The sequence below is a fragment of the Crocodylus porosus genome, unplaced genomic scaffold, assembly GCF_001723895.1.
Source record: "Crocodylus porosus isolate Cpor-Errol unplaced genomic scaffold, CroPor_comp1, whole genome shotgun sequence".
In the NCBI taxonomy this organism is placed as follows: Eukaryota; Metazoa; Chordata; order Crocodylia; family Crocodylidae; genus Crocodylus; species Crocodylus porosus.
In genome coordinates this window covers 53,928,489-53,955,668 of record NW_017728907.1, presented here as the reverse complement: position 1 = coordinate 53,955,668, position 27,180 = coordinate 53,928,489, and the positions used below count along the sequence as shown (strand labels likewise).

The window sequence follows — 27,180 nt, the reverse complement described above, 5'->3', positions numbered from 1 at the left end:
GTTGGGCCAGGTTGGGCTAATGTTGTATTCAGCCAACCCTCAAATCCAGTCCCTGGGTGAAAACCTGATCTGATTGAAGTCAGTGGTAAAAGTCCCATTGGCTCAGAATTTCATCCTCTGAACAGTAATATCTCTCTGTTATCAGCCAGGGAAGATAACTGGACTTGTGAAGGACTGGAGGTGGCACGTAAGAGAGATGCTGGCAGATGGGCCCAGAGTTCAACGTCTTATCTGCCTGCCAGCGATCAGACCCGACACTAGCCCATGGCTGCTGCATTAATTTCTTCCCCAGACCAATCTTAGCAAGTATGCCTTCTAGCCACATGGCTGTGGTCTCATAAAAGGCAGAAAGTTGTTTCTGGAGGAGTCTTAGGTGACAAGCTGCTCATAAATCCCAGAATAGCTTCTTATGCTAATGCAGTCATGTTACTCGGATAAGGTAGAAATATTCCTGGAGTACGTCTCAGACTGGCCTTGCATGCTTTACATGCAGTCCTGCTTGGTGATACTCCATGCATGGCAAGCACTTTATTCAGCCCACAGACAATATATCATGCAAACGAGCATAATAAGCTCCACTTCCCTCTGTCTTTTTATCCATCTGTTTACAGCCTAATGGAAGGAGTTGTGCCCTCAACACTCTCTGAGCCTATTGCAAAGGAATAAGTGTGGGGATCCACAAATTTTTGGTGGGGATGGAAACAAAGGACACTTTTTGTTTCTCTCTCTTTTTTCAACAGACAGAATAACGGGGTAGGTGGCGAATGGCTAACCACAAAGGGTCAGTGCTAGCTTAGCCCTGCCACATCTCAAAGGAATTTATGGGATCATTATCCCATGTCTGTGTGCAACAGCGATAATGATTGGGAGCCATTAGTCACTCTGGATATATCTTTTATTATAAAAGGATGTGTGCCCTTGCTTTGCACATGGTTATTTATTTATTTGTTTGTTTGATGGTGCAAGTTACATGCTACCCTTCCCAGCAGCGGCTCAGGGCAGCTTTTACAACTTAAAATGGGCAACTAGAATAAATAAAACAAAATACAGCAGAGACCTATTAAACAACAGCCCAGCTTGGCTTTGGTTTCTAAGTGCTTAGCCAAATAGAAAGGACTTTCAGCAGTTCTGAAAGATGTCCAGGGTCGGGCTCTGAGGACAGGTATACCTCCCAACGGAGGGACTTCCAGAGCTCAGGAGCAATGGCCGAGAGCCCCCTCTCACATTTTTGCCAAACAGACTTGATGGGACATAATAAAATTTGTCTTCTGGAAGCCCCATAACCCCGAAATAACTAACAGACTCACATTTGGGAGAGGATCCTGGCTTGAACCTGAGGATCTTCCTATATGTTACCTACCAATAATTATGGTACCTAGAAATTAATCTCCCATCTGCTCACTCACATGTTGCAGCTTGGAAATTCCCTGCCTTTACTGAGATCATTAAAAACCCACATCCAATCACTCTTCCTCCCAGGAGGGCTGGAGAGTGACCAGAAATTGCAGGCTTTCAGCAGAGGTCGGCCCCTTAGCAATCCAAGGTGCGTTAAAATGTATAACGGATGTCACAGTGGGAGCCGTCATTACATTTCACTTGGAGGGTCCTGTGCTGAACCTACAGCATTGCATCCCTCCAGAAACCAAAGCATCGTGTGCCGTGGGCCACAGGCAGGGAACAGGAGAAACCAAGATGCCAACATGGCCCCAAACCCTTGCAGTTTGAAGAAATGAGTTGGCTGAGAGCTGCCAGGGTGATTCTAGCAGGTGAGGCCCAGGTCCTGCGGGGCGGAGAAAAGTGAGGATCTCCCAGGTTCTTCCTGGTCCGGCCTGGGGAAAGATTCCTTGCTGCCCGGCATTGTGTGACCATGAGTACAGCTCTGGCCACCAATACCTGATGCTTCAGAGGGAGGGAAAGAGAATACATCAGACCACTTGTGCCTTGAGGAAAATAATTCTTTCCCAAGACTTCAGGTGCCCAACTGAAACATTATAGACTAATAAATATCGTCATGAGCCTTTTCAACCCGTTACAGACATTGCCTTGTCTCTTGACCTAGTGTTCAAATACAGTGCATATAATAAATGTTTAAAGCTCTTGGCCAGACCCTGAGGAACCATGCCCCACCAGTAAATTGCTTGTAAAGTCCATTATTCATTATGAAATGAACCCCTTCTGTAGAAGCTAGACTAGAATAATTCTGCAGTCAGGTTTTGTCTGATTTAATCCTGGGATTTTGAGATTAGTTTACTCTGATCTCAGAGTTGATAACTATAAATGTGATCGTCTGCATAAGATCAAGGCATGTGCTGTCTTTTCTAGTCAGGTTGAGCTCTTTGTGGAGTAAGCACATGTCCATCCTCTCGTCTCCCTGTGGGGCTTGGAGCGAGGTGGGAACCCTGAACTCTTAATGCTTAGTTATGTACACCAAGGAGTGCCCTGGGAAATGGCCATGCTACTCCCTGCAATGAAACTAAATCCACCTAAAGCCTTTTTCATTCCCCTGGGAACTTCTGAAAAGAAGTCACTACCAAACGAATCATGCTGGGGGGGGATATTTTACCGGGCGTATCCACTAACATCCCATAAATGATGTTGCAGTTTCTTGACCTTTATAGGTGTATTTTCTTATTGATCTTTCTTAATTAGCCTTTGGGTCACTTAGAGAAATTTATGTTTAAAGTCACAAAAGAAATGACCTTGAGTTAATTATCTTGAGCTGTAAAAATAATGCCCCTCTTTGGGGGGGGTGGAGAGGGGTCTCAATTCGTTTGCCTTCACATGCATCCCAAAAAGGCTGGTGTTAGATATGAGGGTTGTGTAAAACAGCACCGTTCTGCTTCAATTTCCATTTCGATGGGGTAGTGTTTCGTTTCACGTTTTGTTTTGTTTTGTTTCGAAAGCACTGCTCTGTTTCGTTTCATCGAAACTCTTTCGCTGTTTCGACATTTTGGCCATAGCCTATAATGGGGAAGCACGAAAGTGCCTGTAACTTTGTCATTTCTAGCCTGATTTGGATGAAACCTGCAGGAACAGTAGCCCCTTCTGAGGCCATGAAGCTTGCCATGTTTCAAGGAGATAGGTGCAGGGGTTTCTGGGAAACTGCACCTCAAGGTGCTTACAAGCAAAACTGTCATCTGGCAGACAGATCGGGGGCCCACACCCCCAGGAGGAGTCCAGCACAGCCCCCGCAGCCCTCCTGGGGGTACGGACAGGCCCCCAATATGCCTGCCGGATGACAGGAGACTGCTGCTGCTGGCTAGGGCCAGCGGCAGCACCGATCTTCCCGGATGTGGGTGCGGGCTGTGCCCAGCACTGGTCCCAGGTGGCAGGAGCAGCCTCCTGTGATCTGGCAGGCAGAATGGGGGCCCGCACCCCTGGGAGGGCTGTGGGAGCTGTGCCAGACTCCTCCCAGGGGTGCGGTGGGCCTCCCAGTCTTCCTGCTGGATCACAGGAGGCTGTTCCTGCTTCCTGGCACAGTGCTGGGCACAACCTACACCCAGCGCAAGAAAGATTGGTGCTGCCGCCCGTCCCAGGAGGCAGAAGCAGCCTCCTGTGATCCGGCAGGCAGATTGGGGGGGCCCCCCACACCTCCGGGAGGAGTCGGCAGCCCTCCCTGGTGTGCGGGGGGCCCCCAGTCTGCCTGCTGGATCACAGGTGGCTGCTCCTGCCTCCTGGGACGGCGCTGGGCACAGCCTGCACCCAGCTGGCAGCAGCAGCATGCTATCATCCAGCGCCCAGATCCAGGGGTCCACACCCCCGGGAGGGCTGGGGGCTGTGCCAGAATCGTCCCAGGGGGCGCAGCCCCAGGATCTGCGCAGGATGACAGGAAGCTGCTGCTGCTGGCTGGGACTGGCACTGAAGCCAAGCCTGGCTTCGAAACTCAAAACTTTTTGAAACTTTTGAAACGTTTCAAGTGCCCTTGTTTCATTTTGAAGCTGCTTCGATGGCTTTTGTTTTGTTTTGATTTCGCTCTTTCAAGCTCAAAACGCATCAAAACAGCTTTGAAACAAAACACCCTGTGAAATTTCGCACAGCCCTATTAGATATGTGCTTGTGTATCCCCTGCAGAGAGTACAGATGGGAAGCTGTAGTGCAAACACGGAGTGCACTGACCACACTAATGAGAAGTGGGAAGATGGGATATTCACGTCCACGTTCTCTCCTGCGGCTGTCAACTGAAGGTCCAGTGCTGGTTGTTTGATAGTTTCTTTTCAGGGCTTCAACAACCGCAGTCTCATTTTATGTGAAGCCACCAGTCACAACTCCCCATGTTAGCCTGGACTGGATCTGTACCAGGAACTTAGAAGGAAAGGCTCTTTTATTTTATCCACAATCCTGAGTGCGTGCCCCTTAGAGATACAGTGTCTTAGCCAAACTCTGCTGTTAGAGGTACACTTCCAGCGTGTGCAGTGGGAGATGCAACATACAATGTGTGTGGCTAGGACATGTCATGTATCTTGGTATGGTAAGAGGAGGAATTTGCTGTGGAAGGTAAGCTTGTGTTGCTGTATAAATGCAGTAGTCTTTCTTTTTGAAACTCTCAAGAATGTGATTTTTGGGCTTTTGGGCATAATCGTATACGAATCTCAAATAAAGTGCGACTTTATGGGAGTTCCTTTGTAGTCATTGGCACACCCTCTATTACGTCAAAAGAAGTCACCAGGCCAAATTCGCTGCTAGCGTCACTATACTGGGGCCAGTAAATTCAGTTCCCTGTGGCTAATGGTAACAGATTAAAAGAAGTAATAATAGGCATTTGCTGCTAATTGTAGGAGATGTGTCTGTTGCTTTTTGCCTTTTTTATTCAGTGGGGGGGAAGGATCATAAATTGGACTACCGTGTACTGCATATATAGCACAGGGATGTCAGAGAATTTGACGGAAGAGAACCACTGGAGCGAAGACATGCGTGGCTTGTCAAAAGCCACGCCGCAAAGCAAGCAAGTAAATGGGCTTGCCTCCAGCTCTCCTGGGAAATCATAAATCTTCAGGAATCGGGAACATATTCCTGACCTGTTTCACTTAGCAATATTAATGTTTTTGCTGACTGCAAGCTTCTGACACAGTTTTGCAGTCTTGCTTATCTTAAGTAGAAGCACAGAGGGAATGATCCTGTCCTCGCTGAATTCAAAGGGGGTATCCCTTGTTCAGAGGATGTGGGGGGCTGTCTTGGCCTTAATACATCAGTGGTCTAGGAATCACTGAGTTAGAAAGGAAAAAGCAAAGACAGTGCCTGGTTCACTAAAGAAGCACATGCTATTGATGGGGGTTCTGTTACTTGGGGTTTTAAGGTGCATAACAAAAAGCTGTATTGGAAAACGTGGAGGAGAAATTTATTGGGCACAGCAGAAGTCGTAATTATGAAACCCAGCCTGCACGGCTTTCTCTCCTCTGCTAATTGGACTTAGCTGGAAAAAATAAGACAAATAAAGTCTTGGGGATTCTTAAAACTGAGACACCGGAAAACCTGCCTCATCATTAAGATGATGCATTTCCACAAAGGGCGCTTTTCTCACAGGCGGGCAGCCTGCCGATGAAAAGTCTGGTGGGTTTCCCACCAGCAGAAGTTGCTTAATTATATTTTGTGCATGCTCAGAGAATACCTGTATGGTGAGAACCTGACAAGTGGCCTCCTAAACGTAAATCATTTCTGTTTTCTTGGGCTTTCTTGAATTTACATGATGTCCGGAGCCTGAAAAGCTCAGCAGTAGCACAAGAGGAAGCAAACAGTGGGGTGCCAGTTAGGCTCTATGGTTCTGTGAAAGACTTTGTAGCCTTGTGTAAAGAAAAAAGAGGAATGTGCCACTGGCTATAGAGAGTCAATGGAACCTTCTTGTCTCCTTTGCTCTTGTCTCCTTATAAATAAAGCATTGTTGTCCATCCTTGGCATTTGCAGTTCATTGTGATAAATTGGTCTTGATGTGTCTGACATTTTAACCAAGTTGTTTAATGGCCTATTCCTGAAAAGGCAGAGCTCCCTGTAGCTTGCATCAGCACAAACTATATCCAGCCTTAAGAGCAGCCGTTGTCACGTACTGCATTGACCCTTTCCCCCTCCGGGATGGAGTGCAAAGAAACTAAACATTTTGGTCACATAAGTCCGAACATCCTCAATGTTGTAAGCCAGATGCAAGGACAGCCCTGCACACCTAATCTGCATGTGGTTTGTGGGTGCTGCTAGAAGACCATTTTATGGCTAGTGTTGTTATTTTATAATAATTGACCTGGTGCATCCAAGCAGGGGCTAGTAAAATTACTGGTGGGTATTTCTCCAGCAGTCTCATTTTGTACACGTACACATGCCCCTCCCGTCTGTCTCAACTGGCGCTGAGTGCTCAGCGTGTCTGCTCAGATCTCTTGGTCACAGCAATCCCTGGAGTCTGACTTAGCGCAGAGAGTTGATGAACTGTGAAAACTCCCATTCCTGCATCCCCTCCCAAGCCCACACGGTGATTTCCTTTTTTGTTAATGTCTCTAATTACTCTGTCAATGAGATGATTAACCTCCCTCTGTTGCTTTCTATAAAGAGTGTTTTCCTATCCCTACTTTCCCGGTTCCTTCTGTTCCCTGGAGCTATTTGTTCATCAGCTGTGGACAGACGACTACAGTAGCACCCACAATTAAACTGTGGCTGGGACCTAACCCTCCTGCAGGTCTGTGATCGCATTGCGTTGCAATACCAGTTGTGATTACATGTGTTCTTCCTCCAGACCGAAGGAGCCAGAGAATACTTTCCACTCCTTTTGCCCCCGTTTTCTGCCTCGCTTAGTGGTTGAAGTTGTTTGCATTGTCGTTGCTTTTGTGATTGCAAGTTCCAAGATTGAAGTTCAGCTGCCACAGTGATGATGATGCTTGTTGTGCTTCCGCACTTAGCGGGGAAGATTGTGAGCAGGTTGTCATCTTCTTTGCCAAGCTCGCTGGAACATCCTGAGGAAGTGGTGCTCCTACCCTCCATAGATAGACCCAGGCCTTGCTACTCATTACAGCTGAATACTGTGCTCCCGTCTGGTGCCAAAGCCCTCACCCCTGTCACGTTGACACATAGGTGAACACTGCCATGCAAGTAGTAAGTGCTGCTCAAAAATCCAAGGTGCTTCTGTGGCTGCTGATGTTATCAAATATTGTTCCCTCCATAGTGAGAAGGGATTCAGCCGTACTTTGAAAGTATGAAAAGATCATGGCTGACCGTGGACTCCTGTTGTATGAAGATATCGCCCACCCACCAAGATGCAGGCTTAAGTCAAGGAAATCTTTCTGGTTGCATGCGTTCCAACTTTCATCGAACAGCCTGAAGGCTGAGAGCCACTGGCACAAAATCTGGCCTACAGCAACAGTGTGCAACAAAAATCTGGTCGTGGATCCGACTATAGATCTTCTGGGTTTCTGCCTGCAATGTAAATATTGGACTGCGCTGAACCGCATTCATACAGGACGTGGAAGTTGTGCCTATTTATTGAACAAATGGGGCATCAAGGACTCGCTAAACTGCATATGCAGTGAGGCGCGGTCAGTGAGCCACATTGCAAACTCCTGTCCTGAACTTGCATATCATAGAGGGATTGAAACAATCCACTTAGCCAACCCGGATGTCCTCAACATACAACTTTAATTAATCTGCACCTTCTCTGCCATTGCTTGCCATAGCCACACAAAAGAAAGAAGTAGTTGAAGAAGTGAGGAGACTTGGCTTCCTTCCTCCAAAGCATAATCCCCTTCTGTTGCCACTGGCTGCACAGGCAGTGCTAGGAAACATTTTCAGGATGCACAACACTACCCCGGGAGATGAAGCAGCCTTGGTTCTTCCATCCCCATCTCTTCTTCCCACTGCGCAAGTGTAGCCCCAAAATCGTTTCCTAATCTCCTTTAAGAAGTGCTGTGAGATACTTCTGGACACAAGGTGCACAGAAACTTGGAGTATAATAAAACTACAAAAGAGATTTTCTTAATCACATTTTATTTTACTATTTACATTTTTCCTAAGGGCATTTATGCTAGCAAAAGATGAATGAGAAGTGGCAGCCCAAGCTACTGTAGCGCTGCACCTGGTGTGTAATCTGGATGAAAACAGGTAGCATGTTTTAGGAGAGCAGTTCAGTCTTGTGCCCACGCAGTGAGTGGTCTTGCTTGAGACTTGCTGGCAGTGGGATTAGAGGGGATGTGGTTTTGGTAAAAAAGCCATCTGTGCTAGGAACCAAACCGAGACCACGGACTCCTTGCACTTGTCACCCAACCCCGCTGCAGGGCTTGGCTCGGTGTGCAGGTTGAAACATGGCACTGCAGACCATGCAAAGGCAGAGGAGATGGTGCAGCACGTGCACTGAGAAGCTCCTGGAGGTGTTGAATGCCTGGTTGCTTTCTGGAGTTCATGCCATGACATAGCTCCACAAGGTGCCCAACACCAGCCTGCATCTCTAGCACGCTCAGAGTGGTACTGTTTCTATCAGACTCTTGGCACGTTGCTGGTGTCACTTTGGTCACCTCAGACCCAATGTAGATGATGTTACAGAGTGTAGAATATTAAGTCTAAGGAGTGCTTATTTGCACAGATCTGCTCCTGGTGTGTGTGAGCCCCATGGGGAGACTGAACTCTTTTTGAGTAGTGGTATCTATTGTGGATGCGCCCCCAAGCTACCATAGCCAGGGGCATGTGTTTTATTGGGCTCTCAGGAGCATAAACGGGGCAATGGCTGCAACTGCAGTTCAGTTCCCACTTACTGCCTTTGGACTCAGACAAGAGCAGAAGTGTCTGCATTTCTGACATAGCTTTCCAGCCACTGAGACCCCTGCTCTTCTAGCTTTAGCATTGTAATTTTAGGTTCTTAGAATTCGAAAAGTTTTCTTGACCTATTGGCCAAAAAAAAGCCATCACCGACCTGTCAGGATGGACTTCAAGTCTTCCAGAGACACCCATCATGTGACTACTAAGAGCTGGCCTTGCTGATGCCTGTTCTGGCTGGGATTGGAGCATATTTTAGAGAACTGGTCAGCATGCCTTTTGTTCTCTGAGGACCCTCAAGGACAGTGGCAGAACAGGTGGTTCTGGGTGGAGAATCCATGTACCCCAGGGCCTGTGTCTGTGAGAAGCCTTGGAAAGGTCATCTTGCCTTGGCACTGGCCAGCTATGGTTGCACCATCTCCACAACGGCTTCCAAGAGGCCTCATTTCACAGCCTTGGTACTGCCAGAGGTGTGGGGGGAAAGAACTCGAGTTGATGGTTTGGAAGCAGATCATCCTCCTGGTCTAAGCAATAGCCATAAACTCCTGGAAGAAGGTTTCAGACTGGATGTAAGGAAAAACTTCTTCACAATTTGTGTGACCAGACTCTGGAATAGGCAGGGGCGGTGCAGGCACCTACCCTGGACATCTTCAAAAGGAGACTGGACACACACCTTGCTGGGGTTATTTGACCCCAGCAGTCTTTCCTGCCCGGAGCAGGGGGGCTGGACCCGATGCTCTCACAAGGTCCCTTCCAGCCTTAAACTTCTGTGAATCTGTAAGAGTCTGAAAAGTTGTCCTTTCATCCATTCTGCTAAACTTGCAGCTCTAAGACTCTTCTGGACCTCCCAGCTCCATAAAGCAAGCCAGTAGCACCAAAAGTGCTCCTTGCTCAGGACTGGATATCCCAGGACTAAACATTTTGTCACTGAAGCCACTTACAGAAGTGACCAAACTTTATGTTCACCTCGCACTAGGGTCTCTGCTCCTGAAGTGTCCAAATGGCATTATCTCAAGGCACGCAGCAGATCTGACATGTTGTAGACCAGCAAGATCCACGTTTCCCAAACAATACATCTGCTCTTTCTTATTATCCACACTGGAGTACTGTACATCCAAGCTCCACTCTCTTCACCATCCCATTGTCCCCCATGAGTGGCACATGAGGGATTATCCAAGGAACATCCCTGATTTTTTGTGTATCAGTAAGAATTTTTCAGTTTTCCAATTATCACTCAAATCACTGTTTCTGACCAGAGGGTGATTCCAGCTGTAGTGCGGGTGAGTGTATATGGCTTGGCCTACATAAGCCATGAAACATGCACCCTTCTCATCTGTGCCGTCTTGCACCTCTTCTGCCCGTGCGATATCTGAACCGCTCTACTGGTAGATTCAAAGGCAAGAGCTACCAGCGCCCATCATCACATCACTCCCATGTTGAGTGAGGTACCCAAGTTTCCATGACTTACGGTACAGTTTTTCTCTCTTTTTTGTCTTTTTTTTTTCCTGGAGGTTTATAACCCCTGTCACTTGCAGGTTATTTAGGAGTAAAGGAAAACATTATCTTTGTGCTCAGACTCCTGTTTGGAAGGCGATAAGAGTGTTTAAAACCAAAGTGACGACTCCACCAGTACCTGCTGGCTCTGGGGCTGCATTTAGTTGCTTGGCTCTAAGATGCTCTGTTAACAAGTGCCCCCAATGGCCTTTCCTGATGGAGCGTTCTTGTGTCAACCGCTCACACAGGACCGAAGGGTGTAGCTCTGATTACTCCTGTTGGGCCTTCTCAGTTTGAGCGCCATGTCTTGAATAGCGATGCAGAAGGAAGGTAATCTTAGTCGCTCGCGTAAGCTGGTCGGTGTAAAGTCGGGGAGGAATACCCTGCCACGTAAAGCATTGCATAGCTGGCTAGTGACTAGGTGCTCTCTCAAGCAGTGGAGCTACGGGGGTTTGTGACACCTTTGCAAGTCAGGGTATTGGTATGTTATGGTGTTTGGGGAAGACTCCGGTGAGGGTAGATGCCTTCTTCCAAAGTACTGGGGATGATCCACTGACATGTGGAGGATGCTGATCCTGTCTAGTGCATATTTTGTTTCCAATAGAACTTACCATGCCATTGGGGAGCACTGTTCATGTCTATTAATCTTCCCAACTTCGACTGATCAGTTTTATTTGATTAATAAACCCATCAAATATTGTAAGGACTAAACCCGGGGATTTTATCAGCACTGCATAATCCTGGGGAAAATACAACAGCAGCTTGCAACCAGCTTCTGAAACCAAGTTGCCTTGCCCCAGGGTTACGCGACAACATTGCATCTATTACAAACTGTCTGGAGCAAGCACTGGTGCTTCATGACGTGTTGGTCGTAGAAGCCAAGCTTTGTACAAGTATTTGAGGGACTGAAACAGGGGAAAAGAAAGACCCACCATAGTCTTCTAGGATTTAATGAGTCTTCTTTGCAGGCAGTTTAGTCGCTCGTTCTGGGTTTATTCGAGCATGTTCTGAGGCCTAGCTTTGCAGGTGAATGGGTATGAAGTCAGTTTACAGGTATGTAAACTGCCCATACTCTTCCAACCAATGTCCATACTCTTCCAGCCAGCACGTAGAAAGCTGTTTTGCTAGTTGTGCAAGTGTCTACATAGACAGGCCAAGTGTGATGCTGCAAGGAGAGAGGAGCAGGGATTAGATGGAAGATGCTGGACGTGCCCTGGTCTCCCTCCTGCTCTGTATCCACTGCCACTGCTGTGTGGGACAGGACACTGGGCAAGATGGACCTATGGCCTGACCCAGGACATGGCAGTTTTCATGTTCTTCTATTTCATTTTGCACTCCTTTCTTTGCAACTAAACCCAACCTAGTCCCGGATACAGGCAAGATTATCGCCAGTTGTACTAATGGGAAACTCCACCGCGGTTTGAGGAGCTGGAATGTTTATTGGCTCAATTGAGGTAATTGGATGAACGGTCCAGAACAGCGGAGCATATTGTTTAAGCTATAAAATGCTATGGGGCCAATTTGTACTAGCTGCATTTTTTTTTCATTTTGATCAGAAAGATTTTGGATTAGAGAACAGTTTATTTCAGAATCCTGAATGCTAGTTTCTTGAGAAGGTGCTGGTCTCTTGCAGCTGAAGGTTTATGGCTTAATGGCTTTGATCATGGCCACATCTAATTTAGAGTCAAGTGTAGTTACAGCTGTGCAACTTGGGAGTGTTTTTATGTATTTATTTATTTCAATCTTCTCTGTTTCCTGGGTCTTGGGAACCTAATCTGACTTGCTTCAAGAAATTCAGAAATTGAAAAACAGGGCTGGAAAAAAAATAACTGCAAGTCGAGCCAGGCAATTAAATTTTGACATATTTTTAGGTATGCGTTTCAAAATATTATTTGACCAGTATTACCTGTTAGCTTGCTGAATGCCAGTATGCTAGCAGGGAAAGGTCACTGTGACAAGATGAGTAATAAAGCAGCAGTAAAAATCAGTACTGAATTTCCATTGCTCAGTGGTTATTTTATGTTATATTTGTGTTTAGTTTTTGCTGGTATAAATGTCCCAAATTCTTCTTTGAAATTTATTTTCTTATTGATATCAGTGGGAGTTCGGCTTGCATAAAACATTCAGAATTTGTCCCTCTAATCTCACTTAAGCCATTTGTATTTTCAAGGTGTCTTTAATGTCTAACAGTATTTTAATGTCTTCTTTTTTCCCCTTCTTTTTGTATTTTAGCCAAGCAAGTGTGTCCGGCTGAAAAAATTAGCTGTGGGGACTTGAGCAACAAATGTATCCCATCGTCCTGGCGATGTGATGGGGAGAAGGACTGTGTAAGCGGAGTTGATGAGGCCGGCTGTAATACTGGTGAGTCAAAAATAATGCCTAGCATATAGGCAGCATCTTTGCTCCAGAAGGCTCCTAACGTGATTTACCGATGGTATGTGAAGGGATGCCCTTTCCCACCAACAAGAGCCCAGTGTCACTCTCCCTTTCTAATGCTATGGCAAGAAAAGAGATTAAAAGAAAAAAACTCAACTTTACCAGTTGTAGCTGCCTGGGAATTAAAAGTAAATTGTGTAAATAGCATGAGTATTCATTTGCCATTCTCGTACTTGAGTTGGAGTGGATCAAAAGCACCGTTCCAGAAGTCTGTGGGGGGGAAAAAAGATTTTAAAAGTCGAGTGGGGTTGGATAGAAGACTGTCATCTGTTTTGGAATAGGGACTGCGGTTCAGTGCTTCCCTTACGAGGTGCTTAGCCCACATCAGAGAGTGCTACGGGAATTCCTAATGATAATTAGGAATCCAAGGTGAGCCTGCCAACGAGCCAGAGTGCTCCACAAGCCTGACCAAGCTTGAAGACAACTGCAACCCACAGGGTGCCAGGTCCTAGCTGGTGGAAATCAGAATAGTGTATTGGCTTCAGTGGAGCCTGTGCTAAATTACATCAGCTGAAGGACTGGCTGAAAAGATTCACTGGCTACCCCGCGCTGAAAGGGGAAAGCTTTTTGGTGCCTCAAGTGAAACATTTCCCTTCATTTTGGCTTTACGAGCAGCAGGGTTTTTTTCTGTAGCTCAACCGTCTTTGTTGGATTTAAGAAAAAGGAACGTGGGAAGTGGGAAATATAATAAAAATGCACCTGGGGCAGTCCTTGTCTCTTCAGCCATTCGTTACCATTATGGGACTGCAGGATTTGGTTGCTGCTGATTGCTGACAGGCCTCTGACTGTGCTAACCGATTGACCGAGATCCATTACAGGACTTGTAGGCAGTTGCTTGCACCGAGCTGTATTTTGTTTTGGTTTTTTCCTACTTGCTGTTCATGGTTCTTTAAGTATTTCCAACGTCAAGTGCAGTGAGATCAATAAATAATCTCCCTTAAAAAGCTATGGGAACATTTAGACATACTAGGACAAATTCTGATCTCGGTTATGGTGGCGCAGCCACATTGGCTCGATGTGCTTCAGAGCACAATTGCCCTTAGTGGGTAGAAGAATATCGTCCTTCTCTTCAAGATGATTTATCTTACAGTGCAAAAGAGATGGTTCCTGATGCCCCTGCTGAAGTTACTTTTCATGCTGTATGCATAGCGTAGTGCAGGCTTTGTACTGTACGAGGAAACGAGCACACTGTTCATGCAGTATTTTAGAGGAGTGCCTTAATAAAGTAAACATACAAAGAAAAAACATTAAATAAATGCCGCTAGTTCCGTACCTTTCTATTTTTGCAGATTCAAAAGAAAAACAATGGCATGCCTGCATATAAAGCTGGGTATGGTTCAGCAATTTGATTCTTAACTGAAGTGTCTTTAGTAATTTAGGAGCCTAATTTCCACTTGAAAAAATGTAGGTGCATAGGAATATAAGGCCCTTCTGGGTCATCAAATCCAGTTCCCTACTGTTGCACGCCCTGTGTCATATAAACCCTTTCATAAACTCACCACGCTGCATTTGAAAAGTCCATTAGCTAGGTTTGTGCCCTGCTAGTCCCAGCTGAAGACCAGCCCCGAACCTCCCTGTTCTAGTGGTTAGAAGCCTTGCTCTTATTTCCAGCTTAAATTTCATTCATGGCCAGTTTGTTCTTGTGCCAGCATTGTCCTCGGTGCTTACCTTCTGGTGTAAGGTCAGCAGGCATATCCTCCCTCGGCCTTTGTTTTGCTCTTCTGGCTTCCTCTTAGAAGAAAGACTTTCCATCCCCCAGAGCGTCTAGTGGCATCTCTGCACGTGTTCATCTTGATTTCGTCTTTCTTGGGCATGAAAGGCCAGCATATAGAGACTTCATGCTGACTTCAGCGAGGCTCCTAAGTTCCTAAGGCACTTTTAAAGATTGGATTTAGAGTTATGCCACTTAAACATTTCTGAAAATTGTGCGTGTTATCTATACGGGCTCGGTCTTATCCCCATAAAAATAAACTATCTGCGTTTTTGCAATTTGATCAGAAAGATTTTGGATTAGGGAGCAGTTTATTTCCAAATCATAAATTCTAATTCCTTGAAAAGGTATTGAGTTTTATGGCCACCCGTTTTATGGTCAACATGTGCAACCCTTTAGTGGCAAGGAAGGATAGCTTCGTCAAGCCTATGATTTATAATACATATTTTATTTTAAAGTCCTTGCTTTTAATTTCATGTTCTCCATGCTCAGAGGTAGCCCCCATAAATGTATTTAAATGTGCTCTCTTACATTATTTCAGAGGGTTTAAAAAGAGCCGAGTTTCCCTTCTGGATGTCTCAATCCATTTATCCTCAGTTGTCGTCAGCTTGTGCGGTGCACATGCAGGTTCTTAAAATGGAAATGGATCTGAGGACAGTTATTTTCTTTGGCTGGCTCTGACGACGACATAGCCTGTGTGAGATGAATTAGTGGCTTTTGTCTAGGTCTTTGTGGACAGGTGTCCATGTATCTGAACAGTCACCACTGCGGGTACACGCTGCGTCCTAGCAGGGAGGTCAAGGACTGAATCTGAGCGCGAGACCAGCTGCTTTCTCACTCCACGGCTGGGCTGAGGCATCTTGGTAGGAAGGCTTCACCTTCCACTTACGTACCTTTTTGGGTGGATTAAGACAATGAAAGGCTCTTACTCTCAAGGCCCATCAGTCCCAAACTTTTCACAAGCATTAAATTCGCTTTAAGACAAGCAAGCAAGGCAAGGGATCAGTGTTGAGGTGCTGTCGGGAAGGCTTTTGAGATGGGCAGAGTTGTCAAATTAAGGAGTTGTTCTCGTAGGCGAGGACAAACCTTGTCTTAGCTGTTTAAATTCTGAGGACTTGAAGAAGATTGGTAGCAATCCTCTCTTTTTATCCAAATCTGATAAACCCAGCTAAGCTTATCTACTGATACACTGTTAACATTCCCATTTCTTCTCTATTGCAAATCTTTCTTTATCCTTTTTCTCTTATCACGGCAGCACACAGTGTCCTGATTCAAGAAAAGAAAATGTCTGTTTCTAAATTCAAATGTCCTTTTTTTTTTCTGTGCTCGCTTTTTTGTTCTTGTTTAAATGAAGCTTCATCCACAACTGTCAACCGCAGCCCCCCACAGCAGAGCGCCCTGTCACACCAAAGCCTGCACCTCTCGCAGAGCTGGCAAACGCATCTAAATATAACGTTGCTCTCTGTAGAAATGTTTGGAAGGGGAGTTTATTTGTGCTGAGAGTGATTTCCTTATTATCGAGAGCTTGCATGTGCCGTAAACAAGCTGAAGATGGCTGCACCCAAGCAAATGAAACATCCAGCAGGAAATCTCTTAGCTGTTTCTAAATCCATATTAATAACCTCCTTGTTCTGAGCTAACGTGACACACTGAGCACTTTTTAATTGCGGCCATTTCTATTCCTCGATGGGAGTAACTGGCCTTTAGTAGTGTAATCTTTCTAAAGATCGTACACTGAGTGTGAAAGTCATGAATGTCACTCCTTCTGTGCATGCCTTTATGACCGCATTATTGTGTAGCACTAGTAGCATTACACTGGCACCTACCGGCCTGAGGTGAGAACAGGGCCCCATTAAGCTAGTGGCTGCACGGACACAGACTAGAAGGATCCTTCCTGCTCCCAGGAGCTCCCTGGTACTACGGGGCGTCGAACAAGCAGTAGGAGGGACCTGGGGAAGAGCCACAGAATCACAGGGTGGGAAGGAAAGACCAAGGGAAGGGGTGAGAAGTCGCACTTCCCCTCCTGCCCATGTCCACGTTGCAGGGTTCAGCTGAGGGAGAGCAGACTGATTTCAGCAACTCAGTGGACAAGACTATGGGAACAAATCACAGGCTTTGGTCCTTGGAGCTTCCATGTTTTCTAGCAAAACCATTAGATCTCGTTTCTGTGGCCAGCTCATGGACCGCATCGGGACCGCATCTGGTTGGAGAACAAACAGGTGCATCCCTCTCCATAGTCGTTAGTGGAAGACAGCTGGCAATGAGTTACGCCGCTAGCGCGCTGCTTAGAGCAGGGCAGCGTGGCCTAACCCTCGTGCCTTTGTCCTTAGGCAAAAAGCCCATTAAAGTTTGTATTGCCCGATAGAGGATTTCTGTATTAGGCCCAATGCTGAGTCCTGGGCTCAGCTATATAAGCTTCTTGGCAGCTCTGTTCTCCACAGTGCCTCCGTTGGGAGGTTGACTGCACAGCTGGACTTTGCTGTTACATGTAATCATGCTTAGTACATTTGTGAATGAAAATAGGGCTGAAAGAAAATCCATAGCCTGAGCCATGCCTTCCAAGATCCAGTCACAGGGCTTGGCAGGTCATCTTAGCTGTCGTCGGGGGGGATCAGAAGTAGATGTTGATGGGACATGGGGATTTCTTTCAGGCTGACACTACTGTCAGAGTCACCTGAGCTATTCACCTGAATTGCTTGTCGCTCTCTGTTAGCGGGCACCACCCAACTTCCTTACAGATGGCCCTGAGCACAAATAGGCTGGGATGCAAATATTGACACAGAATATGACTGAGTGCAATATTCCCAGCCAAGAACATATCAAAAGAACCTGTCACCTGAGCTCGCCACCTTTGGCCGTGCCAACTGGTGAACGGGCACAGACCCCGTGAGCAGATCGATAGATGCCCTTGAGCGTGGGCAGAGCAACAAGCAATAGCTGGCGTGTGGTAAGAGTCCCAGAGTCCCAAAGGCAGAGTTCATCGTCAGAAGCGTCCTGGGGACCAGCCTTCCTTCACGTGGGCTTAGCAAACCGGGCCGCACACTGGTTCTAGTCAGAGCTGGATTAACTCAACGGGAATAAAGCTACTTTCCACAGCCACGTTAGACACACTGTGCATCCGTTAGGCGCAGGTAGCTACGAAAGACAAGAAAACAGTCATTCTCTTGAATCTAACCCTTGTCCTTGGGGCTTTTCCTGGAAGGCCCCTACAAAGTGGCAGTAACAGGCTTCTGCTCTGTTTTGTGAGATCTGCTAACAGAAGGGAAGAATTACTGTTATGTCAGCCTGTGGAGAAACTGCTGAAGGACGAAGTGGAAGCCATTGTGGTGCAAATTTTTCAGACGATGGAGCATAAGGCACAAGTGATTATGTGCTAGATTTGTGCCCACACAAACTGCATCCGCACCAGGGCTTCATTGTGGGTATGGATCCCTGCACCTGGGCGGCTCAGCACCTGCCTGCACCATTCAAGTCAGCAGTCAGTGGTAGGATGTAAGCCTGCAGCTATTCCTGGAGGCACAAACAATTTATGAAAATGCGGACTCAGAGTTTCAGAAAAGCAGTCTGTCTATAAACAAGGTCTGCCTAAAATGAAGGCACAAAGGGGCAGAAAAGATCTGTGCACTCTCTCTCCGTGGTAGCCACGACCGTGTGCTGGTACCATTAATTCATTGCTGCGCTAACACGCTGGGTTTCATAGTTTCTAGGGTCTGAAGGGACCTGAACAGATCATCAAGTCCGACCCCCTGTCCTGGGCAGGAACGAGCATCTGTTATCTCTCTTGAAGACTCCCAAGGTAGGGGAGAGTACCACCTCCTTTAGGAGCCCGTTCCAGGCAGCCCTAACCATAGAGTAATGCCTCTGATATCAAGCCTGAACCTGCTCTCAATCAATTTGTGGGTTCAAGGAGCATGATTCACGCTATGCAACTGCTTCTGAGGCAGAGCCAGCTGCAGCCTGTGTACAGATAACAGATGCTCTCCATCTTCTTTGTATCTTTGCATCAGTTAAGTGCGGAAAGGAGCAGGGCTGTACCGAGAGCCTTGCCCCTGGAGGAAGTGCCTCTCGGAGAGACTCCAAGGAGGTGATGTAGAAGCAGGCCTCCACCTGTCACCATGCGTGTGACCACAGGATGTGCTGGCACGCGCCCTCTCACACTCCCTAAAGTTTTCACACCGGTCCTTTGCTCTCCCTCCTTCTGCACAGATTTGTCCCACCGATACACTTGTTCAGCATTCCCAAACACCCCTCACAGCAGCAGCAGCACTTGGCCTTTTTGTCCTTCCCATTTAATCTGAGGGTCCCTCTGTAATTCAAAGCCTCAGGGCCCTGCACATTTCTTCCCTGCTGACATCTTGCCTCTGCTTGCCTCTCACTCCCACTTGTGCGCTGAGCTCTGTCAGGTCATCTCGCTGTTACCCAGGACTAGGGTGGCCATCAGAGAGGACAGTCTGGTTGTCCTCTGTCTGCTGTTGATACGAAACCCAATGCCTTTATGTCCTCCTTTTTTCTCTTGAAGAACGTAAAGGCATCGGGTTTCATATCAATAGAGGACAGAGGACAAAGTAGCAGAAAACCAGAATATCCTCTACAATGGCCACCCTACCCAGGACTTCTGCTTTCCGTTTGACCCCTGCCCAAAGTCCCCGTGACTTTAAATGGGCAATGCTCCCTCCGTCCATGGAGCCTAGTTACAGCAGTAGAGAAGACCTTTGGAAAGACTTGCATTGACCTCATGAGGCTCTGTGTCTTGGTCTGAGCTCTTCTAGCCTGACCCCCAAACTCCCCAAAACTCACTCTAAGTCCCAAAGAGCAATACAGTTAAAGGGGAACTAACAGGTGGTATAAATAACCATAGGAAAAGCCTTGTGCCATTGTAACTGTGGCATTCCTGTCACGCTCTGGCCCTCGGCCTTTCTTCCTTTTCTGGGTTATATATCATTTATGAGCTCCTCAAGGCAGGAATCGGCTTTTCATTATTTGCTGACGAAGTACCGTGCACACCTGCAGTGCTGCATACGAAATAATAGTACTCACAAACCTCCCGTGAACTGCATAGTCCAAGGCCCGGTTTTTTTCAGAGAGAAATGGCCAAGAGTGTCTCAGTAACTGAACCAGGGCCACCAGGGAAGGCTGTGACAAAGCTGGGACCTGGTCTCCGGCCTCCCAGTGTTGTGCAATAACTAGACCAGGTTCTGGCCATAATTGCAACGCTGTGCTGCATACAGGTGGCACAGATGAACCAGCCAGTCCTGGCAAAGCAGCGTCCAGTCCCTTGCTGAAGGGTCTTAGCTGAGGGTGAAGGGGAAAGAGGGCCTGATCTCGTCTTTCAGGTGCCCAAGCTGCCAGCACAGCACCCAAGGAGCAGTGACATCAGGTGTAATTTAAAGCAGCTTGCAGGCTGGTTTGGCACATGGCAGATCAGCGAGGAGCCACCAAGCCAGGCCAAAGCTACCTTCTTCTTTTCTAGTTTTTCAAAGGCCATTGCTCACCTAAAGAGGCAAGCTGTGTCCTTTCCCATTAGTTTATCTTCTCCCAGTGGGCTGATCAAGAGCTCAAGGAACACGTCATCTCAATACCATTTCATCTCTCTACCAGCTACTGAAAAACATCCCCGGGTTTCCCTGCTGAAGGGCACGTGCTCCATGTCACTTGCAAAGCTGTGAGAATCCTGCTTTACGCTGATGTAGCCCCAAAGCCATCACCCTGCTCAGCCTAATAAATACATTCCCTTTCATCATAGCTATGAATCCTGGTCTTTGCCTTCATTAAGTAACTAGGTATAGAGCATCTACTGCTGTGCAAGCACAAGCAATTCAGAAGCAAATCAAATACACAGGATCAAGCTGCACCCTAAATTTCCCCTGAGTAACCCCATTGATTTTAATAGGGTCAAAGTCCATCAGATTGCAGTGGTGTAAATGGAAGGAATATTAGGCCCATTGACTTTGTTCTCAATCTTTGAGTGGGATGATGAAAATAAATGCATTTACGGGGGTAAAATGACTGTGTACTGGGGTTACCTGCACTGGTGGAGGAATCGAAAATGATGTGCGGGAATATGAAGAAAATGAGTGGAGAGCTAACAAACAAAAGGACATTGTAAATAAGCTAAGGTAGGAAAGCAGTAATATCCTCTGGGCTTTACACAATGTTTAATTACTGGACAGCTGGAGAGATTAATGCTTCTGCATTATGCCCTGGCTATCCAGAAATTAAACATCATGTACAGCTGCTACTTTATCACTGCTTAAGGTATTAGAGCTCCTTCAAAAGCAAAAGAAATTACAGGAAAATCCCCATTATTCCTAAGGAAGTATTTCCTCCCTTGCTTGTATTTGTCCTGAGCTTTATGACAAGAAAAAAAAAAGCAAGGGTACTTTCAAGATGAATGCATCAAATGTGCATCAGAATTAAATGTGGAACAACGTGTTACTGCAACGGTAATGCTCAGATTTCAATCGCAGTGGTCAAGAACATGATACCTAGGGCCAGATCCTGTGATCAGGGAGAGGATGCTGGTAACTTTAAAAAGCCATTGCTGGTTCCTGACCCAGCTTAAGCATAATGTAAAGCAGGCACAAGGGCTGTTCTGCCTGCGGAGATGACCTAAGAACAGTTTGGTTTAACATACAGTTACAGCATGATAGGATGGCAAGGGGCCTCATTGGACACTTGAGTCCAGGCCGCTTCGCAGATGCAATGGTGCACTCTCCCTGAGCCATCCCCGACAGATGCCAGTCCAGCCTGTCCTTGAAAACCTCCAGATGCCACATCTTCCCAGTGCCATTTGTGCCACTGTCGCACTATTCTCACCATTAGGAAGTGTTCTTGGAGGTTTAGTCTACAACTGCCGTGCTGTAGGTTAAACCGGCCCTGCCCTCTGTGGCAGAACAGTCATTCTCCCTTTTCTATACAACAGCCTTAAAGGATTTGAAAACTGTTATCATGCCCCCCTCCTTAAGCTCTTTTTCTTCAGACTAAACATACCTAGTTCTCTGAACCATTCCTCATACGGCTTCATTCCAGCCCCTTCATCATCTCCGTCACTCGCCTCGGGACTCTCTCCAGTCTCTCTGTAACCTTCTTAAAATGCAGAGCCAGAACTGCACGCAGTACTCCAGCCAGGGCCTACCCAGTGAGCAAAGTAGTGCTAACACCTTATCTTTTGTATGCACTACTTCTGTTGGTGAATCCCAAAATTGCTGCTGCTTTTTTTTCAACATCATTGTATTACTGATTCAACTTGAGCTGATGATCCACCAGCACATATTTGCATAGTCTTGCTGAAGGTGATTTAAGATAAGTATGTAGTTCATCACCTTGTATCCTATATCGTGGTTTTTTCCTAAAAGAAAGCCTTTTGTGAAGGCTTAGGAAATCGTGGTTTGAAGTCACTTCATTGCAGAGGAGCAAAGTTAAGGCCATTGCAGAGGACAGGAATATTGCTTTCTGATTTGCGACAATCATGTCTAAGCAATATCATTGCATTAACCTACTTTTCCTATCAGTATTCATACAACGGCCCTACCCCTCGGGTGCAAGACACATGAACAATCACCGGAGAAAGATCCTGCAGCAGGTGGAAGAAGTTGCCACTGTGTCGTCTTCCCACCTCTTGTGTACCGGCACCACAGAGGGGAAGATTTAGCCGAGAGCTACTGGACTGTCCTGTACTCCTCCAGTTAGGCAAAGCTGCTTTTCAAGTGTCTAGAGTTCATGGATATTGAATTCTTACAGCTAAGAGGAAGTTAAAAGTGGTAGCACATGAGGCTGTAACTTTACTGGGCCGTCTGTAGTGCTGATCCCACGATAAAGGGAAAAGCCCATTGAGCTGCAGTCCTTTAGTTCAAGATTGTAGAGATTAAAGAGGAAATCTTAGGCCTGTTGAAATCCACACCAAAAAGGTCTTCATCCCACTAATGTCAGAGCTAGGCTTTAACGCCTAGTCTTAATATTGTTAGCTTCCGCATTTATTGTGATGTCAGTGTTTACCAGCTCTTATGGGATCTTGTCAGCAGCTGTAGTTTCTAGGCCAGATATCCTAAGCATGGTCATAATCACGAGTGTACTAGGGTAGGATTTGCACCAAAAAATACCAGCTCTCCCATCATCATGCATGCAGGTGCATGTGGAATTAGGCCACGTCTGTGCTGACTCCCTGGCGAATGCAGGACCACGGGTAAGAAGTAAGGCCTGCCTCTTCCCGAAAGTCCTAACGTGGCACCACAGGTGGCTTAGAGTGGCCCTGAGCACCTGCCCTGGGGCCACTGTCAGGGTCTCTGCCTCGAGTCTGCTTCTCGGCACATGTTCATCGCTGCCCTGGCCCAGTGCCATGGCTGCTGTCTAGGCGCTTGCAGGGCTAGCTTCTCAGCTGCAGTCCTGGCTAGAGCAGCGAGCCGATGTCGACCTTGCTGTAGAGACCAGGTCGTGGCCCTTTGAAAACGTGACCTCAGGACTGTTTGCTGCCGCTTGCTGCATCATGGATTTCTATTCCCTCCCAAAAGAAATGCAGTCCGGTACTCTTATATTCGCACAGCCCTAAACACAGCCACCCCGTGGTCTACTGAATGTGTCATTGTACCCTCACTCCTTTTTCACAATACTTTTCCTTCAAGCATGCACTACATTAGTTGTTTTACAGCCTGCTTGATTTGTCACTGCAGCCTCCCCCTGGCTATCGGGGCCCTCGGCTTCTGGCAGTGAGGCTGGAGATAGTCTGGGAAATTCGTGAAGACTTTGCATGGTTTTGTGGGGCTTTCTCCAGATGTGTCTTTGCTCTAGAAGAGTTCATGATACATGGGCTGAACACTCTGAATATTTAGGCCTCTTTAGTCTCTCTTGTGAGGAATCCCCATTGAGCAGCCTAAATTAGTGAAAGAGATTTTATGTGGTCATGGGAACAACCACATTGCACCACATTATTCAGTGGAGCAAGAGGTGCCGGAGCCTGCCTTCCCCTCTCTGCAAGCAGAAGCCAGGCTTCCCCGTTGCATGGCATGGCCTTCCTCGTTCTGCCAGTGATTCTCTGGAGAGGGCAATGCTGTTTTCCTCCTTCACATGTAACAGCCGGACCTGCCAGGGAACTCCAGCTCCAAATTTGCTCTGCCAAGGAATTTGGGCAAATAAAACGGCTTCTATCCTCCAAGAGGCTTGGAGTCAGGTCCACGTCCTGTAGCAGTCCCGAGCAGCTACACAGGCATGTTCAGAAGCTACAATCGACCGTGCTGCGTTGCTGCCAGCTACCGTGTTGTGCGCAGGCATCCAGAACAAAAGCCGGCTATAGATGTTCTTTTAACTTCCAGAAGAGGCCACGTCGGGCATGCTGTGTCCAGCTTTGGGCCTCTTAGTACCGAAAGGATGTGGACAAATTGGAGAGAATTCAACAGAGGGCAAAGAAAATGGCACAGGACTGGCTTGTTTAGTCTGGAGAAGAAGAGACTGAGGTGGGGATTTAAGCAGCCTTCAGCTGCCTGCAAAGAGGATGGAGCTGGACTGTTCTCAGTCATGGCAGGTAAGAGAACAAGAACAAGAGAACAAGGAGCATCTCCAGTTGCAGCAAGGGAAGTTTAGGTTACATATTAAGAAAAACTTTCTCACTAGGAGGGTGGTGAAGCACTGGGACAGGCTCCCCAGAGAGGTGGGGGAATCTCCATCCTTGGAGGTTTTTAAGACCTGGCTCGACAAAGCCTTGGCTGGGCTGATCCAGTTGGGGCTGGTCCTGCTTGGAGCAGGGGGTTGGACGAGATGTGACCTCCTGAGACCCCTTCCAGCCCTCACTTTCTGTGACTGTAAGAGGACAGTGCGCCAACCTCTCTGTTCAGTCACAGCAGTATACGTGTGCAAGGACTCCCCTGACATTTGTGGCATTCATGTGGTTTTGTACTGGTTCATGTGAAAATGACTTTCACTCCATGGTGGGTCAGAGGTCCACGTGACGGCTGCGTGCTTGGGAGCTGCAAGGTGGTGAGAATCGGCGGGGTGGATGGCACAAGCTGCATCCTTGATTCTTAATCTGAATTCCTTTTTTCCTAATAAGCAGAAAAATGGAGACTGCAAATTCCCTGGGATTAAAGCAGAACTGGTCATTTTAATTTATCTGGCCTAAAGCTTTTAAGTCTCTGCAGTGGCCCTTCCTGGAGGGGGGACTTGGAAATAAGATGTAGCCTCTCTAAAAGTTGAAACCTTTTGTAGCTGACTGTGTTTCATACTATCTATCCCATGTGGACCAGCCAGTGTGAACCTCAGCTTCAGAAGAAAAGGGTACATTATGCCTCCTTTGCTCCATTTGAAATTCTCATCTTGCAAAGTTATTTGATAATCCCAAGGGCTGGTTTGGAGACCGTTACGGCCGGGGGGAGTCCCGTTGACTTCAGTGGGACTCAGTGGGTGTGTGTTTCCCTTTGAATCTTTTTTTGGGGGGCCTTGTTGAATAATGCCCTATTCTGCTAACTGGAGAGTAATGCAGTTTTGTAGCTGTGTGTTAATATTGCGGCAGCTGCTACTTTCCAGATATTATCATATGTTTCGCATGGGTTTGCCAAATTGGTATAATTAGTAAAATTGCCATTTTAATAAGCAAGTCATATCTGGGAGTAGGCACATCCCATCCAGCTTCCAATTTTCAGAATATGAAAGGAAGCGTCAAGCGCTCCCATGCATACTTTTCCATTTAAATTACACCTAGTTCAAAACAACTATAGTTTGATTCATCTGATTATCCTCTAATCAGAATATAAAAGACTAATGATAGGTCTTTATTTCTTTCCCTGTGGGAAGACATTTGAACATAAGCTGTGCAGTATAATAAACCTTAGGCATTGTGATCTTTTTTTTTGTTTGTTTTTTTGGGTTTTTTGCTGGCTTTTTTATGTCCCTAAACTCTTTACATTTGAATCAGTCGCTCATATTTTGATGTGCCTTTCAGTCATTTAATCAAGAAAGGTGAAGGGTGTCTGTATTCATCCACCCTGTGATAGCACCCCCGCGTAGACCAGCGCTGAGGACGTTGTACGCTCTCAATAGAAATCTTATTTGATGTCAGTGAGAAAAGGTCGGGGAAGGAATTCCGAGTTTTCAGGTCTTTGTATGTAGCCGCTCCTTTCAAAGCATTGTGCTCACTCATGCAGTTGCAATTACTGCCGAGTAAGGCGCATGTATTAATTATACTGCCAGGAAAATAAAGCCACTTTGAACATGCGACTCTCTAAAAACTTATTCTAGATCAGTAAATACATTTTTGCACCAACAATTATTTATCAGCAGGGACTTTGCAGCCTGGTTGCTCCATTATAATTAACTAATACGCCACTAATACAGCTCCAGAGACTGGAAAAAAATAACTCGTTTGTGTTTGCGATTTGCTGTGTCGCAAAGGAAGCGGGCAGCAGATGCAAATATTAATTTGTGAAATGGTTTCCCTGGCTCCTGAGTTACATTAGCGCTTTGAATCGTATTAGGAATTACTATTCCTCCCGCACTCCTCATCTAGATAGGCTTCTCCATATCAATCACCATAGCAACAACCTCTAATAGTAGTGAGACTGCAGTTCAGCTGCATTATTCCCTCCATGGGAGGCTTGCCATTTATTCGGAGGAATGCACTTCAAGGTCATCACCACCATTTACCTGCCTTTCTTCTGCTGCCCTTCCTAGAGGGCAACTTTACCAGGAGGGAAAGTTGCCCCTCTGAGCCTGGATCCTGCTTGGAGCGGTGACGCCTGGTTTAAGCTGTACATCCGAGAGGCTGGGTGCATGTAACGCTCCCCCCTGGCAGACCACTTAGTTCAGGTAGAGTTCAGGCTGAATGTAAATCGCGGGTAAAACAAACCAGCGTTATTACGACCTGAGCCTGGCCGTTCTGGATTAACCCAGCCATCCTGGGGCCTGTGAGCTCTTGCACCCTGAGGAACCGAGCTGAAGGATTACAGTCTTTGGGCAGGATTGGCTTGGCCGTGACCTCTTAAATCAGAATACCTGGGCAGATGGGGCTTATAAGCTCCGCCGCTGCAGCCGTGTGCGGGCTGCGAGTCTAAATCCTAACGCTGAGTTCCCAAAGGCCGCTGGGATTTCCTGGCAGCATTCAGATGTTGAAATATCTGTTGGCATGAACTGGTAAAATAAGAATCTGTCAGGAACCATGCATCCCCTTTGATCTGATAGGGGCTCTAACATCAAACAAAAAGGAAGCTTTTAGCCGGTCCCTTCTTGAGAGAGCACTTTGGGGAAGGGAAGGAAAGAAGAGGAGGACTCTGGAAAGGTGAATTCTCCTCGTCTTCCGCACCTCCATGTCTCTCAGTGCTTTTATCCGTTTGACAAGAAGGTCTGCCAAAGAGGGCTCCTCTTGCCGCAGGCCACCCGCGTCACTGCAAGAAGAACAGCTTTTTTTAAGAAAGGGAATGCAAGCTGGGGCTTAGCACGGGGGACGTGGCAGCAGCCGTATCACGGGTCTGTGACAGCGCGTCCGTGAGGGCTGTTGCTTGCCTTCACGTTTTGTGCGGCATCTAGATTTGCAAATCCATGTTTCATACTCTTAGTCCTCCCTTGAGGGCTGCAGCATCCTAGGACCCACTCATATTGGTTCAATACTGATTCTGAGAAAAGAGAACCAATACTGGGTTGTTGAATCCTCTTTCTAAGACAGCGGTGGCCAACAAGGGGCACAGGCAGCCTCTGTGGGTGGCATGCGACTGATTGGGGGGCAGGGGCGGGCAGCACAGTGGCAGAGGGGGCAGAAAGCAAAGCAGTAAGCACAGGGAATGAAGCAGAAAGCAGAGCAGCAAATCCACCAGGGAGCACAGGAAAGGAAGCTGAAAGCAGAG

At 46.9% G+C, this 27,180-nt stretch overlaps 1 protein-coding gene across 1 annotated transcript in view; it reads left to right on the top strand.

The window, feature by feature from the left end:
* LRP8 (LDL receptor related protein 8) overlaps window positions 1-27,180 on the top strand; it is a gene marked incomplete at its 5' end in the record, with an annotated part of 259,599 nt that overhangs the window by 195,188 nt on the left and 37,231 nt on the right. The window contains one exon of the mRNA XM_019530629.1: window positions 12,445-12,573. Within this exon, the coding sequence (XP_019386174.1) occupies window positions 12,445-12,573 (129 nt within the window). The remainder of the gene's footprint in view (window positions 1-12,444; window positions 12,574-27,180) is intronic.